Raw genomic sequence first — 24,424 nt, 5'->3', positions numbered from 1 at the left:
TCTCATCAGTGATGTTGATATCTGTTCAGTCTGTGGTTGGAGTGTGAGCTTTAGACAGAAGAGGCTGAAGGTGAAAGATATACATGCTTTTTAAATGCCCATTTTGTTTCACAGATACGTTAACCACTGGCAAAGTGGGGGGAAGACCACAGAGTATGTGGTTAGAAAGAAATGGGCAATGAAAAAGTTCTTTTTTATATTAAAAAAAATTAGTAGCTTCAGCTAAGATTTTTCAGCAACTTCTCCTCTACCTCAACAACCTAGTCTCATGACAGGAAATCCACTGACCACTGTCAGAGTATAAAACTTAAAAGGATCTTTTCTCTTTCTTCTTTTCTTCAGCCTAACAGCAGCCATGAAGCTCTTCTTGTTGGCTCTTATCTGTTTCTATGGCCTCACAGCATACATGGTGGAAGGTAAGCTGAGAAATTAATTTTTAGGGTTTGATGAAGGATAGGATTACAGGAAGCATGCAGCTAGGAAGCAGGAAAGCAGTACCCTCATCTAGTTCTGGCCAGACTTGCTAGAAATAAAACCCTTATTGTACAGCACTTAGGGATGATACTTTAGATTCTCCGTTCTTTGAAATGGGAATGATGATTCTTACCTCCAAGAGACCTGGTGACAATTCATGAGATGATAGATATAATGGAAAGTCATTAAAGAACTAGCAACATAGATCAAGTCTTGTAGATGTCTGTCCTGGCTATAAAGGAGGAAACCATACTAGAGAGCATAGATGGATTACTGCCAATCTATCTTCATTTCTGGAAAAATCATTTCAAGTTCATGTCCTAGCCAGGTAGGTGATATTGGGGATAATGTGCTTGGCCCATTAGAGTTCTGAGGACTTAAAGTTCAAATCCTTCTTAACTTCCTAGCTGTGTGAGCCTGGGTAAGTCACTTCAGTTTCAATATGCCTCAATTTCTCCATCTGTAAAATGGATACCCAACTATATATATATGAAAACATCATCATCCTATGTTAATACTAGCTATATTACTATAATTATTATTAGGCTCTTGTCTTAGAGGTCTTGCAATCAAATGAGCAGTATTAATTTTTCCAATGGCAGATCATTTTCCCCCTTTCTTCCTTTTTATCCTCGTGCTTCTATCTTACCTTTATTGTTGATGAATTTGCCAGTAAGGGTGGATGCTGATGCCTCACTGTGTGAAGGCTATACCAATGGTGCTGAAATCTTGTCAAGTCTTACTGCACTCTCAAAACTGCCAGTATGGGTCAATGTGACTGCCATGTAAGGGTCTACCTAAGAAAGATGGATCAATGGTAATAATGGCTGACACTGATATACTTCTTTAAGGTTTACAAATTTCTTTGCAACTGTCATCACAATTAATTCTCACAATAATCCTTTGAGGTCAGTGCTATATGTAAATTCTAATATGTCTATTTTTAGAAGTGAAATGAAGCTATGAGGCTGGGAGAAGTTATATAATTTTCCTATGGTCATACAACTAATACATATCAGAAGTAGAGTTTGAATTAAATTTACTTTGACATCCATTAAGTAACTATCATGTGCAAAGTTTTATGTCAGGCTCTAGGGATGGACAGAGATATAAGACATGGCCACTATCCTCAGGAGCCTTACTCTCTCCTGACTTAAGTCTTTATCTCTTTCCATGCCATCACCATACCATAATCAAGGTTGACCACCAGGCCTCAAGATTTTTTTTTGGCCACACCAATGAACTAATGTTCCCATCTAGTAAGGCCATCTGCATCAGAGGAAGGAGAATTACATACAGCTGGAAACATGGATCTTCGGAAATAAGGAAAAATATTATTCTTAGAGATACACTGGGGATTTTTGAAAAGGCTATACTTATGAGTTCTAATAAATGTCCAGATTCCTAAAACTATAATTGTACATGGAGATAGATATGTAAGGCCATTGGGGACACACACACACACACACACACACACACACACACACACACACACGCCCCTCAAGATCTTCTGCTTCTCTGATCCTGGGATGGAAGTACATTCTGCTCTCAGTGATGATGTAGTTGGGAGTCTGGCCAATATCCTATATCTAACAACAACTAGTTGTTGTTCTGGGCAGAAACTTTGCACAAAGAAGAAAGTGTTATCTGGTTGATGTCAAGATCTGGACTGTTCAATGAGTCTCCATGGAGGCAGGAAATAGTGCTCGTGTTTGTTTGTATTAGACCCAGTTGGGTTCTTCCATTTCTGCTGTTCACTTTCTGAATGACTAGCAACATGCTTCTTCTTCTTGCTGGGTTTCAGTTTCCCAGTTGGGGAAGCCAGTTCCTGTTATGATTGAACTCCCAGGGAATTTATGATACGTAAGTAGGTTGAAAGATCTGAAAAGCCAGAGGACTTGAGGAGAAAAGGCAGCATGGTTATATACCTCTGTTTAATCCTGAGGGTCTTAGGAGGAGCAATAGGTGACTTCACTGGGGAGAGTAAGAAAAGAATATTTTTCTAAAGTAATACAGAGATGAAAGGTCAGATTTTTCTTTCACTGGGTTGAAAAAGAGTTCAGATTCAAAATAAATTGTCAGAGTTGAGAAAAGAGAAAGTTCAGGAGCGGTATGGTGAGTGTTGAAAGGAGAGGGTAGAAAGAGATGAGGAGGTAAGATGAGGATGTATTATGTTTAGCTCCATCTTAGAGAACAGCCTTCTAGAACACTTTCCATCAAGTGCTGGAAAATCATTTACCACTGTTACAAATTAAATGGTTCTACCACTTTGGAATAATGGCAGGTGGCTATGGCAGGAGAGGAAAACAATAGATACTAACACTGAATAATTTGGTTTAAGTGCAACTATTCTTAAGTCTCTTCCCATTTCTGTAGTATCATCTTGATCTCTAAGAGAAACATGCTAATCTTAATTTTAAATTATCTTTAAAGATTTCTAGGGGAAACTAGAAGGTTTTAGTGGATAGAGTGTCAGGCCTGGAGTCAGAAAGATTCATCTTTGTGGGTTCAAATTTAGTTTCAGAACACTTACTAGCAGTGTACCTTGGGCAAGTCACTTCACCCTGTTTGCCTTAGTTTCTTCATCTGTAAAATGAGCTGGGGAAGGACATGACAACCCACTCCAGTATCTCTGCCAAGAAAACCCCAAATAGGGACATGAAGAGTTGGAAACAGCTGAAATGACTAAACAACAACACAAAAGGATTTCTAACTGTAGTGACCAGGTTATTGTCATACGTTAATAATTTGAATCAGTCTCCTTTATGAACAAAATACTGGATTTGAAATCCCAGGACCTGGGTTCAAATCCCAACTTTGCGACAAATGTACAAGTATTAAGTTAATTTAAAAGGAAATTTTGTTTGTTGAACTGATATTATCAGACCATCAGTAAGCATTTATTAAGCAACTACTATATGCCAGACAATGTGATAGTCACCAGGGACACAAAGAAAAAATGAATTTATGCTTTGTAAGGAGTTTATCATTCACATAGCATGGAAACTGACATTGGGGGTAATAATAGGTACATTTCCATCTCCATGACTACTAAGGATAAAATAGCTGCTTCTGAAACATTCTGAAGTGAAGTTCAAGGATGTCCCAGGATTCTAGTTACGACCTTGGGCAACTGACCCATTAGCTTTGGAAAATGAGATCCAGGAAACCTCAGTTTCCTTATCTGTTAAAGAGGAGGTAGGACTAGGGAATCTTTAAAACCTATCTAGGTCTAATTCTATTAGCCTGAAGGCCAGTCTCAACAATGGGAGGTAAATAAGAGAGAGAAGACAAAGACCCTACTTTCAAGGAAATTACAATCTAATGCAGAGGCAGCATAATAGAGGGAACTGTATACTGTATTTAGACTTTTGGGGCATCCTTCAGCTTTGCTTCGGAATATTTCAGAAACTACTATTTTATCCTTGGTAGTCATGGGGATGGAAGTAACCTTATCCTTATCCCCAATATCAATTTGCCTGCCATGTGAAATGAAACTCCTGTTTCATTTTTGTCTTTGCAATTCCAGCATATACCACATTTTATAGAATAAGTAGTAGCTTAATAAATACTTGTTGATGGTCCGAAAATCCCAGTGACATCAATTCGACAAATAAAATTTCCTTTTCACTTAATGAGTTAACTACAGGAGATATGATTTTTTTTCCCTTTTTAAAAAAAATCTTTTTTTCTAGGTGTAGGAACTGAAATCATGAAAAAGAGCTTTTGCGTGAGCTGGAGCCAGCCTCTACAAAGCAAGAGGGTAAAGAGCTACGCCATTGAAGAGGGCCCTATGAGAGTAGTGATGTGAGTTTATATAAGCCTCAGCTTCTAGAGAGATCAAAAATGCCTCCTTTTTTTTTCTTTTTTTACAAGAAATGATCTTCAGAAATACTGTCTTATTTTGAATGGTCCTTTTCTCCTGACTTTTAAATCCATCTCCCTCCAGGTGCATAGTGGGAATTTGTTCTTATTGGTTCATATTAACTAACTCTGTCCCTACTAAAGAGAGCTGAAAAATTATTAAAACTTTAAAAGATTCTCAGGTTTGTTGTCTAGTGGAATATTGTACTAAATTCTCTAATTGACTCAGCTAGGAAAATGCCCATTATAATTTATAAAGTTACAATATAGTTTGAGGAAATGGTTGCTGGACTTTCAGCCTGACCATCTGAGTTCAGTTCCCAGTTCTGTAAATTACCATATGTGAGGCCTTGAGTTTTCTTTAGTTTTCTGATTTATAAAATGATGAGGGTTTGACTAGCTGATCTTTAATTTACCTCTGATTTCAAACCAGTGACCCCAGTGAATCAGATGAGGAATAGACTCATGGCTGGGAGTCCCACACCACAATTCAAGTACATGGCCCTTTTTATGTGAGGCCTGTGGATGTTGGTAGAGCTACGGTGAGATAATGTATGTTGATATTATCTTTAATGCGCTTTTTGCCAAACAATCCTTTTCTCGTGTTCAAAGGCATCTATTGGCCAATAGACATCTCTAATATTTATATTAACTGGATTGAGAGTTAGATGAAGGAACTTCCCTTTCACCAAAGAATGAGGTGTAAATCCTTATAGACATGGAGAAGTAAGGCAAAGATTGTTAGGTAGACTCACAACAACTCATTCATGATTCTTAACACTTTACTATTTATCCATTCTATAAATATTTATTAAGAACCTATTATGGGTAAATCATATAATGGTAAATATGTACACATTACACATATGTAATAGATACTATGTGTGTAACATATATATTTATCTATCAACTTGGCCCTTGTCCTCACGCATCTTATGGCCTGCCCCATGAGAGGCAGTGTGGTACAGTGGAAGGCACATTGATCTTGGAGTTAGAAGATGTAGGTTCATCATCCAACTCTGCCTCCCATTAAACTCAACAAGATGAGCAAGTCCTTTCACATCTCTGAAACTCAGGTGCCCCATCCCTCCCAAGGATGGGTCATCCATTTTTCCCCAAAGGTAATCCACGATAAGCAACTTGTGTTCATTCTGAGCTGAGCTCTTGGCCTGATAGAAGGACAAGAAGACTAACAATTTCTGTCTTTTCCTTCAATTTTAGTTTCATCACCCGCAGGGGATTCAAAATCTGTGCTGATCCTGAGGCCCATTGGGTAAAGAATGTCATGAATTCTGTGGACAACAGAAACACCATGAGGAAAACAACTAGGAAAACAACAGTCTCACAACCACCTACTAACAAGGCCATTATCGAGTCTGAGTTGACAACACCTTTCTAGGTGTGTGATGGATTGGATAGCAGTGGTAGGGAATCTGCTATCTTGGGGACACATGTGGCCCTCTAGGTCCTCAAGTGAGGCTCTTTGATTGAATCCAAACTTCATAAAACAAATCCCTTTAATAAAAAGATTTGTTCTGTAAAATTTGGACTCAGTCAAAAGGGTGTACCCAGGGACCTAGAAGGCCACATGCAGCCTGGAGCCTGCAGGTTCCCCACCCCTGAATTCAATAGAGTGATTGACTTGGGATGAGAAAGACCTGAATTCAAATCCTGCCTCAGAATCCTCCTGTGTCACCCTGGTCAAGTCACTTAACTTTGATAACCTTCTGTTTTCTTATCTTTCAAATAGGAATAATACCTGTAGAATTTGCCTTGTAGGATTACTATGAAAACTAAAAGAGAGAATGCACATTAAGTGCTTTGCAAACTCAAATATGCTATAAAATATCAGTGATTCTTACTAGCATCTTGTATCTGCTACTGACCTTCAAAGGAAATAAAGTGTCTGTATTCATGCAAACTGATCAGATTGTATTTATCTTTCTATGAGTCTAAAGATTTTTCAGGTTATTGATGTTCATCTTAGAATTGTGGTTAGAAAACATTTATTATTCAGAGTAATATTTTGTTTATTCAGGATAACCTGGACAAATTTATACTGTCAGAACAAAAGGGGTTTATCTTTAAGAGAAAGCAGGGAAATGGTTAAACCGGTGGCAGAAAAAAATGGAGACTACTGTCAATTTCACAATATGATCAACAAGAAGCAATGCTATCAGCTCACATTTCTGAACTGCTTTAAGGTTTACGAGTTTTCCTTATCCCTCTTTTATGAGCTGGCAATGCAAGGACTATTTTCCAGATGAGGAAATGGAATAAATGAGGTTTAGCAAGATGCTCAGGGCTCCACAGCTTCATCTGTAGATCTAGTCCCTATGCATGTGAACAAATTCCTGCTAATATCTATGGCTACACATTAGAAGTTAAAGAGTAAGAGGGGAAAGAACATTAAACTAATAGTCAGGAGAGCTGGTTCTAGTTCAAGATAGCTATGTAACAAGAGAGAAGGTAAGTTTATTAAATATTTGCTATGTGCAAGACCCTGAAGAGACTGAAGAGACAGCAACTCTGATGGGAGAAAAAGATACAAAAGAGAGTTAGAAAAAGGGGTTGGCCAAGGGTAGGCTCATTTTGTGGAGGTAGCCTGGAAAAGATCTGGAGGCCTGGTTTGAGGTGAGAAAAGGCAAAATTCATCCATCAGGTTAGAGCATCTCATGGACAGTATCCAAGCTTCGTGCAGGAAGGGGTGCCAAGTCAATCACTCCCTAGGTGTATGACCTCTAACAAGTTAATTTATGCCACACAGGATCATAGATTTGTCACTGGAAAGAAGTTAGTCATCTAGTCCAATCTCTCATTTTATAGAGGGGGAAAATGAGGCTCGGAGTTTCAATTTCCTCATTTCTATAAAGGGGATTCAATCAGATTATCTTTAAGATCCCACACTTTCATGAATCTATGATTCTAGATTTCTAGATTCTAGATTTTTTTAAAGATAAGACGCAAATTTATCCAATGTAATTAGCTATCACCGAAGTATGCTGCATCTTTACTGTTAAAATAGTCTGACTGACCCTTACCTTCAAGGCACCTGACAAGATTTACAAGTGAATTCCATTATTTGAAAGTTATTAATTTCAATATTATGTAAACTGTTTACAAGTATGGGAAAAGAAAATTTTTCTATCAAATTCTTTTTATCATTTAAATATGATCTTAAGACCTAACCCACGCAGAGACATATCAGAGAAAGAATATTATAGCTTAATACTCTTAATGAATATAGATGCAAACATTTTAAAATACAATGTTAGCAGAGTATAGCAACATATCATAAAGACTATACCTTATTACCAAGTAGAATATATACCAGGGATGTAAGGTTAGTTCAATATTAGGAAAACTATGAGTATAATAGACTATATGAATAGTGAAACCATAAAAATCACTTGATATCATTAGATGCAGAAAAAACTTTTGATAAAGAACTTGCATAAGTATTAAAAGATGCCATATTATTACTTTGAGATGTAGAGTCACTTGCTGTTTTTTTCATAGTAATAGGCATGTTTATTTTTTATTTATTTATTTAATTTTTTAAATTTTTTTAAGATTGTTTTATTCACATAATTTTTCTAATTTCTAGAGTTTTTACTAGCTATAACTCATTACTATCCCAGTGCTTTTTGCCCATCCTTTGAGTTGTTCATTGCAACAAATATAAAGTAAAACAGAAGCAACCATCATAATGAGTGCTTCTGAAAATGCATATAACATTCTGTACCTGTGGTTCTCTCCCTTTATTCTGAAAGGACGAAGGAATACTTTGTTCTCTCTTCTTTGATGATCAAGGTTGGTTATTTTATCACAATGGCTGAGTTTATTATTTCCTTGGTTCTGCTTACTTCATTCTAGATCAGTTTATAAAAGTCTTCCTATGTTTCTCTGAATTCCTTATGTTCATTCCATGGAGCAATAATTTTCTAGCATTTTTACATATCACAGAGATTTTCCCAATCAGCCACTACTCAATTAATGGGCATCCATGTTGTTTCTAGTTTTAGTCAGGCTTGTTCTGAACAGCTGGTGGTCTCCTGCTGAGCTGGAAACTCTGAATAAGGCTCAACAGCTAAAGGAAGAGAATTTCCCCTCCTACTTTCTGTGGTCTGAAAGTTGGGCTATAGTTCTCAGGATTCTTCCTTTCTTTTCTTTTTCCAGTTGAGATTTTAGATAAGAATAGATATTCTTGAGACTTGGAGGGATATTTTGTTTATTTAATTGATTTGTGATTATGGTTTTCATATTTGGGAAGGACCTGAAAAACCATCTAGGATAATGATACCCTCAATAAAATGGAATATAAATTGATATGAACTGCTAGCATTTGTCATTAATGGGGCTAAAGCCTAGGACTTCTTAAGTTTAATGCTTGCCCTCTATTCAATACCCCACAGAGCCTCTGTACTATAATAAGTGTATAGGAAAAAAAGATCCAGGGCCTGGCACTGGGAATATTTTAGAAAAGGAGTAATGAAATGATTTTCAAATGAACCACAATGCTCACAGCTGTCTGTAGAAGAAAAAGAGAAAGATGTGTCACTTTCCTTTTGTCTTCTAGTTTTCTTGCTTCTTTTTCTTCCCTTACCTTAGGGAAAAATGATCCCTTCTCAAGAGCTGATTCTAGTCTTCCATTCCATAAAAGTCAACATGAGCAGCATTGACTTTCAAAGAGGATCAAATGTTGTGGGCACATACATCTAGATGTGCTTATAGATATGTGTGCACATATATTTAATGTGTACCAATGTTGATCTCTTGGGCAAAGTTCATCAAGGTGAATTGATTAGTGTATATACCTATACAAAGATATTTTGAAGCTTCATGTTTATTTTGCTATTCTCAAGTAGAGCTCTTGACATATCAATAAGGTATTCAAAGTGACTGGACATGGAGACACAATTCAATGTAATATATGTTTATTAAGTGTCTTTTATTTGATAATAGCCTACTTTAGATGGCACTTTAATGTGAATTATTAGTCCTTTATGCAAGTCATACAGTAACTCTAGACTCCAAAGAGTTTCATAAGGTGGTAGATAGATTTCAGGGGGTCTGTGAACCTGGGTAGGAAACAAAATGACATTTTACTTTTCACTGACCTATATTTGAAATTGAGTATTTCCTTAAATTACTTAAAAACATTCTGAGAAAGGTTTCATAGACTTCTCTAGACTACCAGATAGGTTTAGGGCACAGAACTCCTCTAGTAGAGCATTAATTACTATCATTTTCAGGTGAGGAGCCTAAGGCTGAAAAGGTTAAATGACTTGACCAAGGTCACAGAACTACAAAATGTCAGATGTACCATTCAAACCTAAGTCTCCTTGACTACAATTTTTTATTATGTTAGGTAATATACCACAACGTGGTCAATGCTAGAGATGCCAAGAGAAAACAGGATATCATTCCTCCTCTCTAGTAGATTGTAATCTAAAAGAATGAGGATAAGGATGATATAAATGTATGCATGTATGTATATCCATGTATATACATTCAAAATATATTGAACACGTCTAACACATATGTATGTCTATATAGATATAGTTCTCCCTCTCTAAATATCTATCTATATCTATATGTATATTTTCAACACGGCTGGAATATGCCCCTTTCCTTTGATGCTGCCACCACTTTAGTGCAAGTCTTCATTACTTCATGCTTCAATTACTCCAAGAGCCTGCTGGTGAATTTGGTTTCCTCAAGTCTCTCTCTACTTCAATCCATTTTCCATTGATCCACTAATGATTTTCCTAAAACATGAGTCTGATAATTCTATCCCCCTACTCAGTGGCTTCCTAGCATCTCCATGAGAAAATACAAAATGCTCTGCTTGGCATTTGAAGCCCTTCATAACCTAGCTTTATAAAGAAAAGACAGCATCAAAGGGGTTAAAAATCCTTCTGTAATTAAATATATATGTCATTCACTAGTTCAGAGGAAAGGTTAACACTGAATGTGGATAAAATATGAATAGGGAAAATATAAGTAGAGAAATTAGTGCAAAGATCAACAGACAGAGCTCCAATTATCTGACAAAGTAGTACAACCATCTGTATATAGCACTGGATAGGGGAGCACTAACAACATCTGAGTAGTGGAGGGAGGGCTCTTAACAAAGGACTACTCAGCGTCCCATCCAGGAAATCAAAAGGTCCTTCTCATAAGCAAAACCCCCAAAGCAAAATACCAATGTCCCAGTAAATATAGTTTTCAACTAATAGGCTCAAAGCCAGAAGGCATCACAACCCACATGACTCAGCACAGCTCTGAACTACCAGGGTTGAAAGGAGATTGAACGTTCAGATATATTCAATGAGCCAGGGAAACCAAACTCCAAAAAGAAAACAACAAAAATTCCACTTCACTTGCTCTTACACTCCCTCATTAGATAATAAACACTTTGAGGGCAGGGACTGCCTTTTTTATATCTTTAGCTCTTAGTACAGTGCATGATACATCATAACAGATGTTTGTTGAATCTCTCTCTCTGTCTCTCTCTCTGTCTCTGTCTCTCTCTCTCATCTGAATATATGGGCCACTATATGGCCTAGTAGATAGAGTGCTGGGACTGGAGTCAAGGAGACTCATCTTCCTCAGTTCCAGTCTGGACTCAGACACTTACTAGCTGTGTGATCCTACACAAATCATTAAACCCTGTTTGCCTCAGTTCCTCATCTGTAAAATGATCCAGAGGAGAAAAAGGCAAACAACTCCAATATCTTTGCCAAAAAACCCAAATGGAGTCATGAAAAATTGGATATGACTGAAGAACATTGGAGCATATATTCAAATAGGTACTCTTTAATGTAGAAAGTGCAGAGGGGATCTCTAAAGCCCTGAGAGTAACCTGAGGAGGGTTAGATTATCTTCCAGTGGGCATGTGGCTTGGGGGAATCAGAAAATTTTTCATGGAGGGATTGGCACCAGACTTGAGATGGTAGCTAGAGATATTCTGAAAAAGATTTGGTGATGTTCCCACTGTGGTCTGTCCTCTTTGGAATACACTTGGAGTACTGTATTCACTTCTGGGTATTGTATTAAAGGAATGGTGTTTATCTATCTATCTATCAAATTGTTTTCTTCAGTTAACTTTTGCATCTCCTTTTCCATCTCTAAAATTGTTCCTTTTAAGGAGTTATTTTCACCAGTTAGGTTTTGTACATCCTTTTCCATTTGTCTAATTTTCCTTTTTAAGGAGTTGTTCTCCAGTGAATTCTTTATTCATATTTTAAAAATCATTGGTCAGTTTTTCTTCTATTTCTCTAATTTGGGTTTTACAATCCTTCTAGACCTCTTCCAAGAAGGCTCTTTGTGCTTCAGACCACTTCATATTTGTTTCTGAAGTTTCAGATGGGAGTACAGTCTCAATGCTGACCTCTTTGGTATTTGTGTTTTGGTCCCTGTCCCCATAGAAAGATTCTATGGTCTTTTTTGCTTTTCTTATTACTGATAATAATAACTCTTTTCCTGGCTTTTAAAATAGATCTCTGCATCTGTAGCACAGGGAGCTCTGTCCCACAGTTCTTGTTCCTAAAACTCGAGGCTTTGTGTATTGTGGCCTCTGGTTCTGTCAGTTAGAAACTAAAATGCTGCAGCTTACCTGGTGCTTAGTTGGCTGGTGTTTGAAAGCAAAGGTCAGGTGAGGTCTTTTTGGGCTTTCCCAGAAGTTACCCAGGAGCTAGCTCATGAAGTGTGGGGGAGGGGTGGTTTGGATGCCAGAGACTCCTCTGCTGAGTTAGAGCATAGCAAACTCAGATGTCTGAACTAGTGTCTTCCCGATTCCACTGGGGTGCTGAGACATGCCTGGGGTCTTGGTGTTGGAAGTTGCTGGCCTCACCCCCCTGGGGTTCAGGATCTTCTCCTGGTTTGTTGAAGCAGGCTGTCTAGGACAGCTCTGAACCTGCACTGGTTAACTTTGGCCACAGCAAGAGGAACCCTCTATTAGCGATTTTTCTAGCCTCACTGACTGAGAGACAGTTTACCCCTTCTGCTGTTCCCACTGTTTCAGGGTTTTTCCTAGGGAGATATTCTCTGGGTTTGTCAAGGTCAACAAGGGAAGGGAGATAGTAATTACCGATCACTCTGCCATCTTGGCTCCCAGAACTGGAAATGTCTGTCTATCTACCTATCTATCTATCTATCTATCTATCTATCTATCTATCTATCTATCTATCTACATCCTAAAGATAGCAATCAAGATGGTGAAGGGCTTGGACTCTATAACACAAGAGCATTAATTAAAGGACCTGGTGCTGATTTTAACAAAAAAGAGACTGCTTTAGCTGGGGTATGTGAAGGACTATCATGTAAGAATAAGGATTTAACTTCTTTTTAGCCACAGATGGTAAAATTAGTAGCTGTAGGTTGAAGTTGCAAATAGAAACATTTAGTCCTGATGTTGAAGGAAACAATAATAACAACAGTTATTATAATATTATAATTATATTATAAATTATATAACACAATTATATTACAATAATATCAGTTGGTGCAATCCTGAAGTAGAATGGATTGGATCAGGAGGTAGTGTGTTCTCCTTCTTTGGGAGTCCTTAAGCAAAGGCTGAATGGGCCACTTGTATGGTATTGTTAAAGGAATTCTTTCATTATATGACTTTTGTAGTTCCAAGATCTAAATCTAAAATTTTAGTGACTTACAAACTACAGTGAGAAGTAGTATGGCAGAAGTGCATCAGAAGTGACATGAGAAGATACTTGTTTGAATTCTAGCTTTGTTAATTCCTAGGTAATCTTGAGAAATCTCTTGTGTTTCTTTTCCATGTTTGCAAAATGAGAGCTTGGTAGCATATGACCCTTGAGGTACTATCCAGTTCTCTAAATCCAATGATCCCATGCCAAGTCTCTCTTGAGCCTCAGTTTTCTCATTGCTTGGGATTAATAATAATAATAATCACACTTACGTAAAACTTTTAGCTTTATGCCCTTACCTCATGAGATCATGGAGTAGGGTACACACATATGATATTTAGTTCTGTCCTATGTACCTAGAAGGGAGTTGTGAGGAAAACGTTTTGGAAACTTGTTGCTGTTGTGTTTCTCCTTTGTTTTCAAAGAGGACCATGACGTCAGAGAAATGATGACATGACTTGCACCTGACTTTGGTTTGAGTGAGGGAGGGCTGTGCAAGGTCACCAGCCTCACTTTCTCCTCCTGAGTCATCTGGATCCAGTGGCCAGATATTCGTCAGGATGACTGGAGATGGCCCAGGCTGCAATGGGAGACCTTGGCATTTTAGGCTAAGTCCTTTTCAGGTACTCACTTAAAGTGATGTAATGCCAATTCAGTGAACAGGCCTCTTTAAGAAGCAGTCAGGGGATGATCCCTTTAAATAGAAAAGAAAAATAACTAAATAAATCAAACTTGGAGGAGGGGGTCAGGAGCCTCAGAACCCTCAGAGTTGTTGTTTCAAAGAGAAATAGATACTATTGACATTCACTCTAAGCCAGGAGAGTCCAAAAACAGCCATTGAGTGGAGCTTGGGCAGGGACCCATTGTTGTTCAGTCTATGGGCTTCAGAGTGCATTGGGTATAAGGTTTTAGAAAAGAAAGAAAGAAGAAGAAAGAAAGAAAGAAGAAAAGGAAGAAAGAGAAGAAAAAAAAGAAAGAAAGGAAGGAAGGAAGAAGGAAAGAAATAAATCTAACCAGTAAACCCCAAGTTAACTGGGCAGCTTCTGGCCATCAAAATTTACCTTTTGGAGAGAAGAAGGAAGGGGAGAAGGAGAGGTTTGGGACTGGACCTATGATTTCAATGGCACAAGGTACTTTTAGGAGAGGAAATTCCTATCAGTGAAGGTCTGCATTTTCTTTGAAACTTAGTTGTAGAAATTTACCTAGAGAACTGAGAGATCAGAGCCACATGGCCAGCATATAACAGAAATGGGAGTTGAATTCAATTTTCCATGGCTTTCCATCTAGTTCTCTATTCACTAAACCATGATAACATACTAGGAGAGGCTGTATATGAATATGAATTTTTATCATCCCCTTTTTACAGACGATGAAAGTGAGGGAGATTAAATGATTTACTTTGTCATTTTATGTCTAAGTGTCAGAAATGGAATTCAAAGCCAAATTCCCTAAGTTCAAGTCCAGTGATCTTTCCATTATAGAATGCATTGGACTCAAATGAAATAAAATCAGAATCTTAATCAGAATCTTACCTTTGCTTCTAACTAGTTATGTGTCTGTGTCAAGTCACTTAACCTCCATAGATCTTAGTTTCACAGAATCAAAGAAACTCGCATAGCTGCTTTCTTCTCTCTTTCTTGGAAGTCTCTGTGCTATGTCATCAATGGCAAATAGGGAGCATGGGATCCTGAACCCTTTTCAAAAACCTGATGATACCTTGTGAAATTTACAAAAATTCTTGATCACATTGGGACCATATTTTTAGTTCCAATAGTGAGGTCTGCCTTCTGAAGTAGAATAACCATACATCCTGTTTCTATTACCCACTCACTACCCACCAGTTGGGTACTTATCAGATGGATACTAGGTGGTGCTGCCCTCATCATTGATACTGGCATCTCTGTTCAAACTGTGGTTTTGGCATTCTTTAAGAGTCTAGAGATGAAAGAGCCGCAGCCTTTTTTAAACACACATTTATTTTATGGACACAGAAACCACTAACAATGTAGGTGTATGGTCACAGGATATGAGCAACTGAAAAGAAATTTTAAAAATTATTAATTAGTAAACCCTGCTAAGATTAATTAGTAACTCCTAACATCTTTCCTTCTAACCTTGAAAAATCCCACATTGTGATACTGAAGATTGTCAGAACATAAAATCTCAAAGATGTCTTCACTTTCCATTCTTTCCCCCAAATATCATCAGCCTAAGGGCAACCATGATGCTCCTCCTATTAGCCCTTTTCTGTTCCTCTGGCCTCACTGCATATACTGGGGAAGGAAAGCTAGAGGATTATTTGCTAGAATTTGGAGAGGGATGGGATTAAGAAAATGAGGAGTTGGGAGGCAGAAAAATTGTAATCTCATCTAGCTATGGCCAGACTAGGAATGAATCACTTACCAGAAGGCACTTAGGTATAATATCTCAGGTCTCCAGTTTAGGAAATGGGAACGATAACCCCACAATGGAAAGAGAGGAACTATCAACATATCACTTCTTACAGAAGTTAGTACTGGTTACAAAGGAGGAGGCTAAGCCAGAGAGCATAGGCATTGCTTTCAATTAATCTTTACTGTTGGAAAACCAATTTCAAGTTCCTTCCTTAGAGAGCAAGGTGAATGTGGGACTTAGGGTCAGGAACATGTGACTTCAGAGCTTGCCTCCCTTATTAGCAGCGTGAGTGGGAAAGTCACTTAAACTTCCATATGTCTGTTTTCCTATCTTTAAAATGGGGATAATAATGTCACATATCTCCCAAGGTAATTGGGAGGATAAAATGAGATAATATAAGTGAATCACTTTGAAATTCTCAGCCTACATTAATTTTATTTTGCTATAATTATTATTAAACTCCTAATGGACATCCTGGAGACATGTAAATAGCTTAATTTTTCAGAGGAGAGATTATTTTTCATTCTCTTGATTCTTTTACTTCTGCTTGCTATTATTATCATAAATAATAATTATAAATCTGCCATTAAGGTCTGGTGCTGATGCCTCACTATATGTATGGGTGGCCCTCAGAACTTGAAGGCTATATAAAGGATGCTGAAATTTTGTTAAGTCTTACTGAGCTGGTAATTATGTAAGTAGGAGTTCATGTGTCTGCCATGTAAAAGCCCAAAGCTGGATCAATGATAATAATGGCTGATAGTAATAGCTGACATCATGGTAATGCTTCAAGCTTTACAAAGTTATTTCCATACATCATTTCATTTTATCCTCTTGACAATCCCATGGTAGGTATTATATTTAGACATTGATATGTCTATCTTTAGAAGTCAGGCTATGAGTTCAGATAGGTGGAGTGATTTGCCTGTGGTCCCGTATGAGAGAGAATATGAGTTCAACTCATCTAGATAAGCATTTATTAAGTTCTTACTATGTGCAGGTTTACACTGGACTCTAGGGAGGCAGAGAGGTGGAAGACATGGTCATTGTCCTGAAGGAGCCTAGGTCTCTCCTGACACCATGTCTTGAGTTCTTTCCATGGCATCACCCTAGCTCTCACTGAATGTTTGATTGTTAGGTGATAAGAATTCTGGGCTCATGTCCCCTAATGTCTCTCCATCTACTAAGGCTTGTGATTTGCATCTAAGGAAGGAGTTCTCATGCAGATGGAAATATGGCCCTTTAAAGTATTGAAATGGCATTATGAATGGATAGACTCTGGGAATTCTTTAAATGCTTACGCTTATGTAGAGTTCTATTAAATATGTTGATCCTTCACATTCTAATGCATAGATTTCTAAAAATACAATTGCACATGGAGACAGGCATGTGAGGGTTCCATAGACATGCATCTGCACCTCAAAAGCTTCTGCTTCAGAGGGGTTGGCATGTATTGTTTTTGGTCTCTCTGATCCCAAGATGGAAGTGCATTCTAATCTTAGTAATAATAGAACTAGGAGTCTGGACAATATTCTATGTTCAGCAACTATTATGGGATCAGTGGCAGCTCTGGGATGAATTTTAACACAGAGAAAAAAATGTTATCTAGTTGATGTCCAGATCGGAGTTTTTCTGTGGGGCTCCAGGAAGGCAGGAAATAATGCTCATTTCTCATTCTCTATTAGCACCTATTTCTATGAGATAATATGTGTAAAACACCTTGCTAAACAGGTTGAGTCCACCTGGTCCCACTGTTCAATTCTTGTATCACTATCAGCATTTTATTGAACCTCAGTTTTCTGAACTCTAAAATGGGGGAGACAATCACTGTCTTTATATTTGACTCCCAGGGAGACTATGATATTTGTGTAGGTTAAGAGAGGTGAGACATCTGGGGTCCTTCAAGGGAAAAGTCTTGTATGAGGGTCTCAAGAGGAGCAGTAGGTGACTTGGGGAAAACAAGAAAAGAAGATTCATCTAAAAGAAAACAGAGAGAAAAATTAGTTTTTCTTTTCTTTTCATAATTATCCAATTTCAAAATAATTATTAGAGAGGATGAAAGAGAGTATTTAGAAGGAACATGATGAGTTCTGAAAAGGGGAGGATTGAAAGATGAGGAAGAAGGAAGGTGAATATTTTGTTTGGCTCATCAAAAATAGAGAGTTTATTCACCTTGGTTCCACAGTTCTTCCAAGGTATTAATGGATAGATTTCAGGGGGTCCATGAAATTGGATAGGGAAAAATGACATTTATTTCTACTAACCTCTGACTGAAATTTAGCCATTTCCTTCAATTCTGATTTTTTATTTTTCAAAGTTTTTACTGTTATTTTCTTTCTTATATTATCATAGTTATCCCAAGTAGCTAGTTAATATAGATAACATATTTATTTCTGTGCCCCTCTCAGAAAGCCATTCCATATGACAAATAATATTTATTTTAGAGAGGAAAAGAAAATCAATATAACTGACCTATCCATTGACAAAGTCCAAAAATATGTGCACTGATTAATACCTGTGAACTTCCCATCTCCATGAAGGAGCAGGTTGGGGGGTGCCTTCTCATATCTCTTCATTTGACTCCTACTTGTTCTTTTATAATTTTGTTGCATTTGCTTTCAATTTTTTGTGTATAGTTCTTCCTATTTACATTATTGTAGTTACTATGTATATTATTTTATTGACTCTGCTTACGTTTGTTGACTTATTTACTTCTTTTATTTACTCTGATTATGCATCAGTTCATATAGATCTTGTCATACTTCTCTGCATTCATCACACAGATCATTTATTAACAGTACAGTAATTCTATTCCATATGTATATGTATATTTATATGTGTGTGTACACACACACACACACGTATAATGTATTGTGATTTGTTTCATCATTCCTCATTTGAGGAACCTTGTTTGTTTCCAATTCTTAGCTATACAAAAAGTGTTGTTACAATACTGGAGTATGGGGGGGGGGGGGCTTTTTTCTTAATGATGGCTTCCTCAATGATTCAAAAGGTATGGGTATTTTAGTTACTTTATTTGCATAATTTGAAGTTGTTTGTTTTCCAGAATATTTACACCATTTCACAGCTCCACCAAGAATGTATCAGTGTGCTTAGTCTACTTCCCTCCAACATTGGATGTTGACTTTTTGGGTAATTTTTGTCAGTTTGCAAGATGTGAGGTGAAATCCCAGGGTTGTTGTGATTTGTATTTTTCTTCTTATTAGTGATTTGGGGCAAATTTCTACTTGGTTGTGGATATTTTATAATTCTTTTGAGAACTTTTAAAAAAAATCTTTTAACCATTTACTGATTGTGGAATGACTATTAGTCCCATACATATTTGTTAATTGTTTCCATATCTTGGATACCAATCCTTACACTGTGTTTAAAAATATTCTAAGAAGGGATCTCTTGCCTTCACCAACTGCTAAAGAGGTCCATGACATATACAAATACATATATGTATACACACAAAGACAAAGGTTAGAACTCATGGTCTAAATGAATTGTTTTCTAATCTCAATGATAATTACACCAGTTATGACATCATTATCCATAGTCACAAATTAAATCTTTTTGTAGCTGGTTTTGCCACTTTGAGGCCAAAGGTGGGTGCCTCTGACAAGAAAGGAATAAGGCAGCTCCTAGCATCTCTCAGGTTTGGTTAAGACTATGCTATTCTTATGTCTCTAAATCTCTTTCTGCAGGGCAAGCTTGGTTTCTAAGTGAAACACATTGACCTTTAACCTAAGTTCTTCTTGATCCTTTCTAAGGATGAATGTATAGTGACTTTGTTTAGCTTAGGTTCCTTCATATTGTATCATTGAAAATATGTTTCTCCTCTCTTATGGCATAAAGAATACTGTATTTGGAGTCAGATAGCCTAAGTCCAATTTTCAGCTATACTATAGGCACCACAGGTAAATATACCTGTCTAATCTCAGGCAACTCACCAAAGCCTTCTGGACCTATTTCCTTCTCTTAAAAATGAAAATATTAGGTGGATCCAAGATGCTGGAGTAGAAGGATGGAAATGCTCTAGCTTTCCCCCCATAGCCCTTAAAATACCTGTAAAAATGACTTTGAACAAATTCTAGAGCAGCAGAAGCCACAAAAATGACAGAGTAAAACAAATTTCCAGCCCAAGTCAGCCTGGAAGGTCAACAGGAAGGGTCTATGGCACCTGGCTTGGAGTGGAGCTCAGCCCAGTACGGAACACGTGGCACAGAAGGGACTGGAACAGGCTTCAGAGTGGGGAGTCATGGGCAGCTGCTGCAGGTTTCCAGATTTCTCAACCCATAAATTACCAAAGACAGCTTCAAAGGTCATTTAGAAAGCTCTTTCACCTGAGTAGGAGTGGAGCATGATCTGGCCCCAGCCTCAGGGTGATGGAAGCCACTGCCACAGCAGCATCCACTTTTGGAGCCCTCAGCCTAAAGACCCTGGGGGAATTAAACAGTTGATCTAGGTCTCAGTCCTGAGTGGTGGTCCTGGGGTGAGAGGGAGCACTGGCTTGGGAGAACTGGTGGTGGCTGTGGAGAGGGAACCCTACTCTCAGTTCCAGAACAGAAAAGAGTGCTTTTGGCTGCTCACAGACAAGAGTTCAGTCCAGGAGAGGATTAAACTCTTCTTCCTTGATTGTGCTACCTTGGAGGAACTGAGAACTTACAAGTCCATAGAGATATCTCAGAGAACAATTGCACAAAATCTCTGAAGCCTAGGGTAGTATACCCTCCACTTGACAAAGGACTCAAAAGTCGAGTACATTGGCTAGTAAATGCTCAAAAAGGAGAAAAAAATAAAACTATAGAAGGTTACTTTCTTGGTGAAAAGGTATTGCCTTCCATCCTTTCAAATGAGGAAAAACAAAGTATACAATCAGAGGAAGACAGCAAGGTCAAGGTTTCTGCATCCAAAGCCTCCAGAAAAAAATATACAATAATCTTAGGACATGGAAGAGCTCAAAAAGAATTTTGAAAATCAAGTTAGAGAGGTAGAGGAAAAGCTGGGAAGAGAAATGAGAGTCATGAAGTCAAAGCATGAACAGCAGATCAGCTCCCTGCTAAATGAGACCCAAAAAAATGTTGAAGAAATTAACACCTTGAAAATTAGCCTAACTCAATTGGCAAAAGAGGTTCAAAAAGCCAATGAGGAGAAGAATGCTTTCAAAAGCAGAATTAGCCAAATGGAAAAGGAGATTCAAAAGCTCACTGAAGAAAATAGTTCTTTCAAAATTAGAATGGCACAGATGGAGGCTAATGACTTTATGCAAAACCAAGAAATCACAGAACAAAGAGTGAAGAATAGAAAAATGGAAGATAATGCGAAATATCTCATTGGAAAAACAACAGACCTGGAAAATAGATCCAGGAGAGACAATTTAAAAATTATGGGACTACCTGAAAGCCATGATCAAAAAAAGAGCCTAGACATCATCTTTCAGGAAATTATCAAGGAAAACTGCCCTGAGATTCTAGAACCAGAGGGCAAAATAAATATTCAAGGAATCCACAGAACACCGCCTGAAAGAGATCCAAAAAGAGAAACTCCTAGGAACATTGTGGCCAAATTCCAGAGTTCCCTGGTCAAGGAGAAAATATTGCAAGCAGCTAGAAAGAAACAATTCAAGTATTGTGGAAATACAATCAGGATAACACAAGATCTAGCAGCCTCTACATTAAGGGATCGAAGGGCATGGAATAGGATATTCCAGAAGTCAAAGGAACTAGGACTAAAACCAAGAATCACCTACCCAGCAAAACTGAGTATAATACTTCAGGGGAAAAATTGGTCTTTCAATGAAATAGAGGATTTTCAAGTATTCTTGATGAAAAGACCAGAGCTGAAAAGAAAATTTGACTTTCAAACACAAGAATGAAGAGAACCATGAAAAGGCGAACAGCAAAGAGAAGTCATAAGGGACTTACTAAAGCTGAACTGTTTACATTCCTACATGGAAAGACAATATTTGTAACTCTTGAAACATTTCAGTATCTGGGTACTGGGTGGGATTACACACACACACATGCACACATGCACACATACATAGAGACAGAGTGAATTGAAGAGGATGGGATCATATCTTAAAAAAAAAATGAAATCAAGCAGTGAGAGAGAAAAATATTGGGAGGAGAAAGGGAGAAATTGAATGGGGCAAATTATCTCTTATAAAAGAGGCAAGCAAAAGACTCATTAGTGGAGGGATAAAGAGGGGAGGTGAGAGAAAAACATGAAGTCTACTCTCATCACATTCCACTAAAGGAAAGAATAAAATGCACACTCATTTTGGTAGGGAAACCTATCTCACAATACAGGAAAGTGGGGGATAAGGGGACAAACAGGGTGCGGGGGATGATAGAAGGGAGGGCATGGGGAGGAGAGTGCAATTCAAGGTCGACACTCATGGGCCGGGATAGGATCAAAAGAGAATAGAAGTAATGGGGGACAGGATAGGATGGAGGGAAATATAGTTAGTCCTATACAACACAACTATTATGGAAGTCATTTGCAAAACTACACAGATTTGGCCTATATTGAATTGCTTGCCTTCCAAAGGGAAGGGGTGGAGAGGGAGGGAGGTAAAGAAGTTGGAACTCAAAGTGTTAGGATCAACTGTCGAGTAATGTTCTTGCCACTAGGAAATAAGAAATACAGGTAAAGGGGTATAGAAAGCTATCTGGCCCTACAGGACAAAAGAGAAGACGGAGACAAGGGCAGAGAGGGATGATAGAAGAGAGAGCAGATTGGTCATAGAGGCAATTAGAATGCTTGGTGTTTGGGGGGGAGGGGATAAAAGGGGAGAAAATTTGTAACCCAAAATTTTGTGGAAATGAATGTTAAAAGTTAAATAAATAAATTTAATTAAAAAAAAAAGAAAAAAATTAGAATGGAGCACATGGAAGTTAATGACTTTATGAGAAACCAAAAAATTATAAAACAAAACCTAAGGAATGAAAAAATAGAAGACAATGTGAAATATCTCATTGGAAAAACAATTGACCTGGAAAATAGATCTAGGAGAGATAATTGAAAAACTATTGATCTACCTGAAAACCGTGATCAAACAAAGAGCCTAGATATCATCTTCAAAGTAATTATCAAGGAAAACTGCCCTGATGATCTAGAACCATAGGGTAAAATAGAAATGGAAAGAATTCATTGATCACCTCCTAAAAGAGATCCCCAAGGGAAAACTCCTAAGAATATTGTAGCCAAATCCCAGAGTTCCCAGGTCAAGGAGAAAATATTACAAGCATCCAGAAAGAAACAATTAAAGTACGTGGAAATGCAATCAGGATAACACAGGATTTAGCAGCTTCTACACTAAGGGATCGAAGGGCTTGGAATATGATATTCCAGAGGTCAAAGGAGATAGGATTAAAACCAGAATCACCTACCCAGCAAAACTGAGTATAATACTTCAGGGAAAAAATGGAATTTCAATGAAATAGAGGACTTCCAAGCATTCTTGTTGAAAAGACCAGAAGTGAATAGAAAATTTGACTTTGAAGTACAAAAATTAAGAGAAACATGGAAAGGTAAACAGAAAAGACAAGCCTTAAGGAACTCATTAAAAAAGAACTGTTTACATTCCTACATGGAAAGATGATATTCGTGACTCATGAGACCTTTTTTAGTATTAGAATAGTTGGTGGGCACACACATATGTGTATATATATATATATATATATATATATATATACACGTATATATATGTATGTATGTATATATACATGTATTTATGTAGATGGGTATGGGTATGGGTATACGTATATTATATATGTATAGGTATGTATATGTACATGGGAGTATATGTGTACATATATATACATATACATGTTGACACACACATATACATGCATATATACCTAGAGGACACAGGGTGAGCTGAATATGAAGGGAGAATACCTACAAAATAAATTTACTGTTGAGTGGAATGTACTAGGAGTAAGAGAAAGGGAGAGGTAGAATGAAGCAAATCATCTCACTTAAAAGAGGCAAGTAAGAGCTTTTATCATGGAGGGAACAGGGGGGAGATGAAAGGAAATAAGTAAGCCTTACTCTCATAGGATTGGCTTAAAGAGGGAATAACACATACTCAATTGGATATAGAAATCTATTTTACCCTGCAGGAAGGCAAGGGGGAAGGGGATAGGAGAGGGAAGATAATAGAAGGGAAAGCAAATTGGGGAAAGGGATAATCAGAAGCAAACATTATTGTGGGAGGACAGGTCAAGGCAGAGAATGGAATAAATGGAGGGCAGGATAGGACAGAGGGAAATGTGGTTAGCCTTTCACAACATAACTATTATGGAAGTGTTTTGCATTGCTACACCTAAGTGATTTATTTGAATTGCTTGTTTTCTCAATAAGGGTGGGTGGGGAGGGAGGAAAGAAGAGAATATGGAACTCAAAGCTTTAATAATGAATGTTAAAAATTGCTTTAGCATGCAACTGGAAAATAAGCAGTACTGGCAATGGGGTATAGAAATCTGTTTTGCCCTACAGGAAAATAGAAGGGAGGAGGATGGAAGAAGGGGGGGGGTGTAATAGAAGGGAGGACAGACCAGAGGAAGGGTGGATGGGGTGCATGCTGTCCTGGAATTGAAGGTGGGGAGAGATGGGGAGAAAATTTTGAATTCAAATTCTTGTGGAAGTGAATGTTGAGAACTGAAAAATAAATTATCTATCTTTTAAAAATGAAAAGATTAGACTAGAATATCCTATCCACTTCTAATTTTATGAACCTAAGCAATAGCCTCTATTTTATAAATACTATGGGACCTATATAGGAGAAATTAGGCAGATCTAACTTTCAAGGAGATTAAGATTTAGTAGATAGGAAGTATGGTGTTATGAATAGTATACTCTATTTACAGTCAGAGAACAGGTCCTGGGTAAATACTTGAACTTTGGGTCACAGTGCCCCAGAAGTAACTATTTTCTCCTTAGCAGTGTGTTTTGATCCTTAATATCAATCCTCCTGCTATATAGAATACAAATTCTTTGAAAACTGGACT

At 37.6% G+C, this 24,424-nt stretch overlaps 1 protein-coding gene across 1 annotated transcript; it reads left to right on the top strand.

Moving 5' to 3' along the window:
- The first annotated feature begins 328 nt into the window (after positions 1–328).
- On the top strand, positions 329–6,263 carry LOC140524195 (lymphotactin-like). The gene is made up of 3 exons (XM_072638610.1): positions 329–416; positions 4,170–4,281; positions 5,560–6,263. Exons 1-3 carry the CDS (start codon positions 356–358, stop codon positions 5,735–5,737), a joined length of 351 nt encoding a protein of 116 aa, XP_072494711.1. The 5' UTR covers positions 329–355; the 3' UTR covers positions 5,738–6,263.
- The last annotated feature ends 18,161 nt before the right edge of the window (positions 6,264–24,424 follow it).

This window comes from Notamacropus eugenii, chromosome 2 (assembly GCF_028372415.1).
Source record: "Notamacropus eugenii isolate mMacEug1 chromosome 2, mMacEug1.pri_v2, whole genome shotgun sequence".
Taxonomy (NCBI): domain Eukaryota; kingdom Metazoa; phylum Chordata; class Mammalia; order Diprotodontia; family Macropodidae; genus Notamacropus; species Notamacropus eugenii.
This window is presented reverse-complemented; position numbering and strand designations above follow the sequence as displayed.